Here is a 10,844-nt window from a genome sequence, read left to right on the forward strand (position 1 = left end):
GTCCTGGTATTGTATAGAACATCTATGAATTAAATAATGAATAGGGGATGATGAACAGAAATAAATATCTTATTTCATGACAATACTGGAGGTAGTGTTAGATTCTTGAAACATTTTTTAGAACTTGTTTTAAATATGCTGAGAAATGGTGAGCCTTTGCTTTCTGAAATGTTAAAGAAGCTGCAAAGGCTAAAGGCAGGGAGGTAGATTATGTGCTGTGAAGATGTGGATAGCAGTGGAATCCCCAGTTGTTGCTGTATATATTGCAAGCAGTAAAAGGGCTTAGATGGCTGTGGTTTATTAAATTTGAAGATTGTTTTAATTGGCAGGTTGTGCTCTTCATAGAAGACAAATGCTTGTGTTACTGTCTGAAGGTATTAATAAGAAATTACTCCTGAAAATGTTCAAACTCTGAATGAGGTTGTACTATAATAAGTTGCTTGCAGAAATTGGGTTCATTTGTGTGTACTGGCTCCTCTAATGTATGCGTTTTATTTCAAGGGAAACAATATTAACAAAAAGTATATTTTCTCACTCTTGTGATCTGCTGCATCATGCACTCATGTAACTGTTGACCATTACATTGGTAGTTGATACACAGAGGGTTATAAAGGCAGAACTTCCGTGAAGAACTGGACCTGGAGTTGTGGGTCTCATTCCTACACGAGATGACTTAGCACAAAACTGAATTTATCAGAATTGAATGTGATTTTTCAGGTTACTTCTGTAGGTTCCTCACAACATGCTTTTATGCCTGCACGTACACAGACATTTTTCTGTATGCTTTCTGTGTTCCCTTGGTTGGGGAAGAGAGACAGATGATATCTTGCCATTTCCAAGTGTTTGGGAGACTGTTATTAAGGGGGATAGGATATCTGTAAAGTGATCAGACAGATCTGCAGAGAAGGGGTAGCTTGATGAACTATTAATTTGATACTTCCTAAAAAGTGCTGCATGTGTGCTTCAGTTTCCCATCTTAAAGTTGAACATCTGAGCGTCTCTGATTTTCAGGCTCCTTATTTTCATCTTCTAGTTTGTCCATAATGCTGGATTATTGCTTAGTTTGAGATGTTTAGCTGTGGAAGTAATGTGCAAAAACCATCAGAGCTCACTTCCTTTGGGTTTCCTTTTCAGCTGAAACCTGCAGATGCTACTGGCTCTGTTCAAGAACTGGAAAGAGACACTTGGCAGCGTGAGAGAAGTGTTTTGCAGAATGCCCTGAAACAGGCTGAATCTGAACTGGCTAAAGTGACTGCTGAAATTGAAAACAAACCACTGGCAGAAGCTTCCAGTCCTAAGGTAAAATGATTGGGATGTCCAGCACATGGGCTGTCTGAGCTTGGGAGCAAACAATGCCCTGGCCCTTAGCATGTCCCTGAAACCTTGGGCACTTGGTTTGCTTTTCCTGCCTTGCCTGTTGTACAGACTTGCTGTGTGAAGCAAGATCATCAAAACCTCTGGAGACTTCTGCCCTTGGTAGTATTGCTCTTTGGCATTGCCTAAGAGTTTAATCTCTCATGTAGAACAGGTAATATAGTCATTCAAATTTTTTATATAAATATGGTCGAACTTCCTGTTGCAGAGGAGCCAGGAAATGTACAGCTCAGATTTCTGGGGATATCATTATCTGTCAGATTATGGCATTTAACTTCCACTCACTGCTGTAATCTTTTTTCAGTTTCTATTTTAAATGTGATTTTATAGATGAACAATTTTATGAAGTGCATATTAAATTGGGAACACTTTCCCTGTATGTCCCACATCAGAAAAGTTCCTTTTTAACTTTCTTGGTGCTAAACAGGAACTGGCACCAAAAGTAGCTCTTTGGAATCTCTTCTTACTCTTCATTGAGAGGGAGATTCAGATTTCTTTTCTAAGCATTAAAATCTCAAACACCCCTTATTTTTAATTTTTTTCCCCAAGTCTTAATTTCATTCTTCTGTTGTATTTGATAAACACTGTTTTGGAGTAAAACAGTTTTGCTCTGAGATATTCAGGAGATTGAAGGCAGTCTGAGACTCCAGACTTAGGTGCTTTTTAGCTGTGTGCAGAATTGTTCCACCTGCCTGGATGTTTGACATGAAGACAGCTGGTTTGTGGCTGGTTTTTTGCACACCAACCAGTAACCATGCCAACATTTTTTAGCCTAGCCAGGAGTTCATAGACACACAGAAATTCAGTAGACTTGCTACAAGTTTGGTGTCCAACCTGCCAGAGTGTAATACCACTACTTTTCACCAAGACTGGCCAAGTCACTGTTGTATTTTATTTTAGAGATAAATGTAAACTGCTTGCCCACTTTATAATTATTAAATAGCTTTCTACAATTTTGTAAAGCAAAGTAGGCTTTAGATACTTGGGCACAACCAAGTTGTTGGAGATACTGCTGGAAAAAGCAACCTGATTTTCTGGGCTTTTCTTGTAGCTACATCTTAACAGATTGGATCATTTTTTACTTGCTCTTTCTTTCTTTCTCCAGTTGCAGAGATTGTATAAGAAGTACCTCAGAGCAGAGAGCTTTAGAAAGGCTCTAGTTTACCAGAAGAAATACCTCTTGCTGCTGCTTGGTGGATTCCAGGACTGTGAGCAAGCAACCCTGTCTCTAATAGCACGGATGGGCATCTACCCCTCCCCTGCAGACCTGCAGGTTTCTGGGTCCCGCTCCCGGCCCTTCACCAGGTTCCGATGCGCAGTCAGGGCCGTCATCGCCGTCTCGCGGTAACAACATCACTCTGTTCTGGGGTCTTTTCTGGGAATTTTTAAGGTGTATAGCACCTGTGGTTTATCCCACGTGAATGTTAAGCAAAAGCTGTCTCCAAAACTAGTTAAAAAATGACTTGGTAGCTCTAACTTTGGCTGAACTGTTGTTTCGGAGTTGGCGCTAATTTGGACGCCTTGGTAAACAGCTGTTTCTGTCGTGAGGGAGACCCAGCTGCAGGGTGTTTGAGAATTAGTGCCCAGCAATGGCAAACTGACCTCCCTTCAAGCCTGACCCTTATCTGTTTGGGCTCACTGGCTTGTCTGTCCTGTACCAGAATAAGATCATCTCATCACTCGTGGTGTTTCCCTCTCTTGAATCCTTTTGTTTCCTTGGCTATGATTCTGTCATACTCTGTCAGTATCAACTGGGTTTTGTTTGCCCTTGGGACCACCTCATAATGAGTCCACTTTTATTAAAAAAGTAGTTTTAAATGTAATAGGTGATTACTTCTGAGCAATTCCCTTGTCTAGGAAAACTAGCAAGTTTAAGGCTTCCAGGAGATGGTATGGGATGGCTTTTAGCCTGTTGTCTTTGATATGGATGCTGTAACGATAGCAATATCAAAGGATGTAGGAATAGTGACCTCCAAACTACTCCTCTGAGGCAGGAAGAGATGCCACAGAACTCTGGAGATTAGGGACAGAGTGCAGGAGCTCTGCCAAAATGAGCAAACCTTTCCAGCAGTTAGAGGATCACTGCAGAGTAAAATGGGCTGGGCCTTCATTCCAAAGACTGAAGTTGAAGAATTCTTCCTCCATTCCTGCCAGGGTTGTTACTTAAGTTGCTGAATACATTTCAAGTCAACAAAGAGTTTAGTAGTAAAATTCAATGCATTTTTGCTTATTTTTAATTATTGTACATGTTTATTTTATTGCTAAGGTTGAAGTTTTTGGTGAGAAAGTGGAACAAAGTTAGCAGGAAGAGCATACAAGGTGAAACCATTTGTCACAGTATAGGAGGTAATACAGGTAAGTGTTCTGGACAAGTATATTGGTTTAATCAGAATTTCTCTGTAGTGATGCATTTCATTTAAAAAAAAAACCAAAAAAATACCCCCAGAAGTGGCAAAATCTATCTGTTAACACAAATGTGTGAGCCCATTTCCTGAACACAGCAATTATCAGTTCACAAAGTCACTGTAAGAAATTACAATGTAAAACTTTCAGAATTTTTAATGTACAGCAATGGCAAACTCCTCTTCTGATCCCTTTATTGGCACTCCTCAAGCTGTGAAACTGTGTTCATAAAACTCAGAGAATTATGTTCTGTACAGTTTGAAGCCTCAGGTTATTAATAAGGCAAGGACAAGTACTGCTAAAATAGTATTAAAACAGATATGTGAATCATCAGAGTAAGTCTTAGAAGTGGTGTATTTGCTAGTGGTATCAGAGGTTAAAAAGGGGTTTGAAGTGCTTCCAAAGGTTCAGAAGAGACTTCCTCTCTGCTACACTCTCATGAGACCACCCCAAAGTGCTGTGTCCAGTTCTGGAGCCTCCAACACAGGAAGGACATGGAGCTCTTGGAGTGAGTCCAGCAGAGGCCATGAAGATGCTCAGAGGGCTGGAGCAGCTCTGCTCTGGAGCCAGGCTGGGAGAGTTGGGCTGTTCAGCCTGGAGAAGAGAAGGCTCCAGGGAGACCTTAGAGCACCTTCCAATATGTGAAGGGGGCCTACAGGAAAGCTGAGGAGGGACTTTCTTACGAGGGCATGGAATGATAGGACAAAGGGTTTTAATCTGAAAGAGGGGAGATTTAGTTATGAAGAAGCTCTTTGCTGTGAGGGTGGGCAGAGCCTGGCCCAGGTTGCTCAGAGAAACTGTGGCTGCCCCATCCCTGGCAGTGCTGAAGGGCAGGTTGGATGGGGCTTGGAGCAGCCTGGGCTGGTGGGAGGTGTCCCTGTCCATGCAGGGGGTGAGAACTGCATGGTCTTTAAGGTCCCTTCCAACCCCCAAACCACTCTGTGATTTACTTATGGATGTATTTGTGAGAATTCAAACAAATATCTTAATTCAGTACCCAACACTGTGGAACTATCCCATTTTATGTAATAATTCCATTACCTGTGTCTTTTCAACACTAAACAAAATTCAGCTCAAATAGTGCATTTTTTTCATTTCTACATAATTTTCACTGTCCTAAGTTACTGGAAATACTTCATTTTAAAAAAACCCAAACAAATCTCAACAATTTCCTATCTAAAACCACTGTGGTGTGGTTCCTATTTAAGTCCTGAAATGCATGCTGAGCTTCCCTCCTCACTGCAAAATAGCATCTTGTGTTTTGGTTTAAAGGACTTACCAGAAGGGCTTTTTCTTGTTTAAAGAGAAAAAAATAACACCTCCCCTCCCAAACCTTTGCCAAAGCAAACAGAAACATTTCTTCCTTTCTCTGCTGTCTCTAAAGCTTGGAGAGTGTAAGTCAACAGTAACATATAGTCAGAGAAACCAACAAGAACTAAAATATCTCAAGAAAATATTTGTCTTGTAGCAGAACAAACCCCTCAGTAGCAACAGTAGCAACAGCTACTGAGAAAGCAAGTCTAGAGAAAGAAAACAGTGCAAGTTCTCCTTTTGCAGGAAGCAGTTGTTTGGCATTAAAATGTTGAATTTCTGTTAAATCTGGTTTAAACAAACCAACAAACAAACCCCCAGAAAGCAATTAGCTGTAGAAGGTGTATTTTAGATGCATTTAAAAGCAAACACCATTGTACTCTGCTGGAACTCTTGAGGCTCTTATTTGTTATGTTTATGATAGCCTGTTTTGAATGGTTCCCAGTGCATATTTTTTAACTGTTTCATATTTAACACAGCCTGTGGTGCCAGAATAGACATTCTGAAGGAGCAGCAGCCTGCAGCTGCTCAGCTCAGCTCTCCCCCAACCCGGGACACTGGGCTGTGCCACAGAACCAGCTCTGCAAGGTCTGGGAGCCGCTCCCCCAGATCCTCTCACTGCTTGCCCAACAGGTCAGTCTGCAGCCTCTGCTTATGTTCATCACCCTGGTGGACAGTCTTTCCTAAAAATGTAACCACTTCTTGGAGGAGGTACTTGAAGAAGAAGAGAAACTTGATTTCTTAGATGTACTAAATGTTTTATTTCCTTCGAGGGAAGAAAGTTCCTCATTTGCTTTAAGCCTGTTTGACCTTCTTGGCCTGAGAACATTCCTAGTGGTGTTCCCCAATTTAATTTGCACAGGCTATGGGATTTGCAGTGGCTTATATCTGTTAGCCCTCTCTGAGGGGTAATTCTTGCTGCTTTAGCCATGCAAGTTGGAGATCAACTTCTCAGCACCCTGTGGAAGCAGCTCTTTATGGCAGTGTTTTAGTCAGTGTGAGCTGCCTTCAGCTCTGTGCTCAGACACAGAAGAACAGGAGGTGGAGAACCTGTGGGGTGTGTGCTGTTGCAGCTGTTCAGGAATGATGGTCAGCTCTGCACAGAAATAGAAGCTCAGCCACTTGTTGCTGGGTTGGATGGCACAGGTGACATTTTGCACCACGCTGCTTAGACAGTGCCTGAGCTGCAAGCACTGCACTTGGGTTGGAAGAAGGAGGCCTTCAGTCAGGACTGACCTTCCCACTCCCAGGCTCTCCTGGGACCCTGAGGAACCTCAGGCATTGCACACTGGTTACTGGGGGATAGCATCTCCCCTCCCAAGCCACTCCTCATGTGTGGCTTCCTCCTTAAAGTAAGGTTTTGCAGCACTTGATGTGGAAGGGAGCTTGTTTGCAGTCCCATCTGCTTGGGATGTATTGTTTGTCACCTCCTTGCCAAATTAGAAATTTCAACCAGCAGGCAAGAATTTTCTTGATAAAGAAAAAAAAATATAGCAGCAAGAAAGTATCTGGGGTGCTCTAGAAGTAGGCAAAGACAGCAGATGTTTCAAATTATTTTAGGTTTTTAACATTGCTGACTGAGTTTAGAGAGTTAGAGACCTGCAAGCATTTCCCAAAAGAATTCTGCCCCACCCTGTTCCTCTGTCATGGCATGTACCTGGGTCTGACAGCCAGAGGCAGCAGCTGGCAGCTCAGCTCTCAGGAAAAGCCATCTGTATGGTGTGGAACAAGAGTATTAATTAAAGTAGGCCCTGACTGATGGTGTGAAGGGGTTAGTGGTAGCTCAAGTCTGATGTGGATCAGAAATAGCTTAAATGATGCCTGTTGCTGCTCCTGTTTCCTGGCAAAGCTACCTTCTACCAACTGAAGGGTGCAGGATAGTTCCTTGCTCATGGCAGGGGGGTTGGAACTAGATCATCTTTAAGGTCCCTTCCAACCTTAATGATTCTATGATTCTAAGAGGAAATGATGAATCCTAACTCCAAACAGGTGTGTGTTTGCACAGGGTGTCCTCCAGTCTGTATTTTTGCTAATATTAGAAATGTGCTGTTAATGCCAAAAAAGAAACACAGTGTGCCATGTAAAGGGTCCTCTTTTTCAACCCTGACCTTCAAGATAAGATTTTTACCACAGGCTGGGATGCAGCAATGCTCCTCCTCAGTCCTTCTCCACAGAAGTGTCTTTTCTTATGTGGCCATTTGGACTTCCCTCTTGCTGCAGCTTTCTTATCTGAAGGACTTTGTTGCATATCAGTAGAGAGAGATTCATAGATACTCCCAACTTATATCAGACCATCATTTCTTTTGACTCCCCTCTATCCCAAGCTGCCTGGTCTGTATTGTTTTATATATAATGTTTCGGTTGTGGTGGTTTTTACTGTTGCTCTAGTTTGCTTGCATGGAATTATTTCCTCTATGAATATAACTTGAATGTATTTGTTTGAGAGTATAGCATGAGAAGAAAATAACTTGTTTTCCTTTTAAGATTGCATGCATCCCCAGGCTCAGCTTCAGAAAAGTCACTTGTGCCTACTCAGGATCCTGAGCGCTCGCTGACAGAATACATCCATCGCCTGGAGGTGATCCAGCAGAGACTGGGGGGTCTGCAGCCAGGTAAGAATCCCCGTGGTACAACCTCACAGCTGCCACAAGTCTGGGCTGACTTTTGCAGGGTTCTCCTGATTCTTTCTACATAGAGAGGAGAAGACTGAGGAGGGATCTAATTGATGTCTATCGATACATGAGGGCATCAGGAAGGCAGGGACAAGCTCGTCTCACTTGTGACAGGATGAGGGGCAATGGACTCAAACTAGAGCACAGGAAATTCCACCTCAACATGAGCAAGAACTTCTTTCCTGTGAGGGTGACAGAGCCCTGGGACAGGCTGTGGAGGTTGTGGAGTTTCCTTCTTCAGAGACTTCCAAGATCTGCCTGGATGCCTTTCTGAGTGATCTGCCCTACTTGTTTGGTTTTTTTGGTCGTGCTCTGGCAGGAGGGTTGGACTTGATGATCTTCAGAGGTCACTTCCAACCCCTAAAATTCTGTGATTCTGTGACACTTAAAAGTACGTAAAGAGCATAATTTTTTTTTTAATAATTAAAATTATGAGGGGAGGAGAAAAAACTAAGTAAGTCTCTGAAATGAAACCTTTATGTGAATCATATCTGAAACTAGTCCAGGTGTGGCATTTCTCAAAATAAGCTTGTAGTACAATTCTTCAGAAATAAGGCTGAATAATTGAATGTGATTTCCTTACCCCTCACCCCCTGTTATCAAGTCTAAATAAGCAAGTGTTGCCATGTAAATGAAGGTGTGTAAAGAGTTAATTTGCTTTAAAGTCAGAGAACCATTGTAACAGCTGAACAGTGCTTTACCTGCAGGACAAACTATAGTCATTCCTTCATGTACTGCTTCCTTATATTCCATAGCAGATTAAAACAATATTTGGAGGCTGGTAAAGCTGGATGTTTAGCTCTTAAAATGGATTGAAGAGCTCACAAAAGATTGTAGTGGTAGTTATCTTTGCTATTTAAAACACTTCTGCCCAATTTCTAGGCTAAATGTACTTAGTTTAATTTTCTAGTCACCCTTCTTACATGGTAATTATAGCACAGAAATTCCTTGTCCCAAGGAAAAACTAAACTGTCACCACATCACCCTCAAAATCATCTCCTATCAGGATACGCTTAGATGTGTTTTCCAGGTTTTTTTTTATTTGAGACTCATCTCTGGGTTGTGAACAAGAGATCTGGACCTGCAGCTGCAGTGTGACTTCTGATAGACTTGAATCCGAAGAGAACCGGTTCCTTGTTTGTACCTGTAACCGTCATGTTGCAGGGGCAGCCTCCCCTGCCTTCCCCACTGCAGGGCAGCAGCACAGCCTGAGCAGCAGGGTCAGAACATCCACAGTGTGCACACACAGCCCATCCAATGGCCAGGCCAGGGAGGCTGTGCTCCTGCAGCTGGTGGGCACCCCTGTCAGCTCGGGCCACTGCTAGGGATGGAATTGTGATGCACACATCTGCTCACTGACAAGATCTTGGCCAGCAACAGAATGTGGATGGAATTACCACAAGAGTGGCAGAGTTGGACTGAATGCTGTGTGTAAAGCAGGCCTGCAGCTCAGCACTGGTCTTTGTGTGTGAACATTTGCTTTGGCAGATGTGGGAGCATTCAGATCTTGTTCTGTATTGTTCCTGAGTGGCTCATGAAAACGGTAATGGTCTCACTGTAGCTCGTATGAAGCACATTGAGGAAATTACATGCTGCTAACTGCACCCTGTTTCTTCATAACACAAGCAGTTTTCTGATACTCTTTTTTTAAATTTTTATTATTTAAATTTAGGGCAAGTTCCAGGTCCACCTCGCCAGCGAAACACGAAGAAGTGATGAGAAGGCTTCTGAAACCTGTACTGTAAACCCCTCCCCGAGTCATTGCTTCCTCCTGAGTTGGTCCATCCTGGATGGAGGCACTTGCAATCTCTTCTGCAACTGAAAAAGGGCAGTGCTTTTGCATCAGATTTTTATATGACTCTTTTTATTATATTTTAGTACTTCAAGAGGAAATTACTTTTCATGAAGAACAATGTCTCATGTGAAATTACTGCTAAGTTAACAGCTACGTGTGCCCACATCAGTGCATTTTAAGTTGTGAAGAATCTCTTGGGTGTTTATTTTTCTATAGTGTATAGCTGGATTCCTTGTAAAAAAAGTTATTAAAATAGCCTCTTGCCAGTGAATTCTTACATTGTATAGTTATTTGTTTTCACCTTATCTATGTACATTTTTTGTTGTTTGGGTTTTAAAATTCTGACTAATGTGACAGCTAAAATACTCGCCCAAATATCAAAGATCTGCGTTGCCTCTGTGAATTTAGGGTTTGCTCTTCTGGTTTTACAATAAATAAGTCATCCCTCCCTCAGTCTTTCTCATCACATTCCAGTTCAGTGCCAAGCCACCACTCCTTGAGCTCTTCTGTGACTGAGCTATGCATGCATTATGTATTTGGTCTGACTGAATTCGTGCAATATAATTAATCTGTGCCTGCTCGGAAAGTCAAACGTGTGTTAGATTTTCTTCCAGTGTGACCTTCATTTATCAGACTGATCTTTCCAGCCATGAACTTGACTCAGGATCAGAGCAGTCCTTCCGATTTCCCTGAGCCTTCCCTCTGGGGAAGAGGGAAAGGCAGAGCTTTGGGGGGAAATGGCCTCCCTGTTCAACGTCCGGTATTTCCGTACGGTACCGGACGTCTGACCTTGCTGTGTCCTGTCCCCTCCACCCTGCTCCAGGGGACAGCCTGGGCAGGTGTGTCCTCTCTTGTACCCTGTCACAACCAGCTATCAGCGTGCTGGGTTGTATTTACTTGAGAAAGGGTAGTGTCCAGGCAGGAGCAAAGCCATGATGGAACTTTTGAGAGAGAAGGGGAATAGTCTTCTCCTGGAAGCCTGTTGAGAAGCAGCTGAACTCAGCTGGCTGCACCCTTGACTCTCCCTCAACTTATCAGAGACTCTGAGAGAGCAGTCAGAAAAAGAGCTGCCTCTGACACTTGGCAGACTGGAGCATGTGTTCTAAAATAGCTTGCATGTTCAGGAACTTAAAAAAGATAAAGCAAATTATTTCCAAAATTGGTTTGGATTACACCAGTGTTTAGAAATGGGAAAATAAACAGAGTCAATGCAGGAAAGCAGAGATGAAGTCCAGTCTGAAGTGCAAATAAATGGGATTGAAGAGAAATAAGTAAAGCTTATAAGCACT

General features: G+C 42.6%; 1 protein-coding gene across 1 annotated transcript in view; it reads left to right on the top strand.

Moving 5' to 3' along the window:
- The window catches only part of PCNT (pericentrin), a 100,925-nt gene extending 90,293 nt beyond the window's left edge, over window positions 1-10,632 (top strand). Inside the window, exons 47-52 of the mRNA XM_010001110.1 lie at window positions 1,135-1,299; window positions 2,480-2,718; window positions 3,641-3,729; window positions 5,568-5,721; window positions 7,573-7,700; window positions 10,604-10,632. Coding sequence (XP_009999412.1) covers window positions 1,135-1,299; window positions 2,480-2,718; window positions 3,641-3,729; window positions 5,568-5,721; window positions 7,573-7,700; window positions 10,604-10,632 — 804 coding nt within the window. The remainder of the gene's footprint in view (window positions 1-1,134; window positions 1,300-2,479; window positions 2,719-3,640; window positions 3,730-5,567; window positions 5,722-7,572; window positions 7,701-10,603) is intronic.
- The last annotated feature ends 212 nt before the right edge of the window (window positions 10,633-10,844 follow it).

Source organism: Chaetura pelagica, unplaced genomic scaffold (assembly GCF_000747805.2).
Source record: "Chaetura pelagica isolate M959 unplaced genomic scaffold, ChaPel_1.0 scaffold611, whole genome shotgun sequence".
Classification (NCBI taxonomy): domain Eukaryota; kingdom Metazoa; phylum Chordata; class Aves; order Apodiformes; family Apodidae; genus Chaetura; species Chaetura pelagica.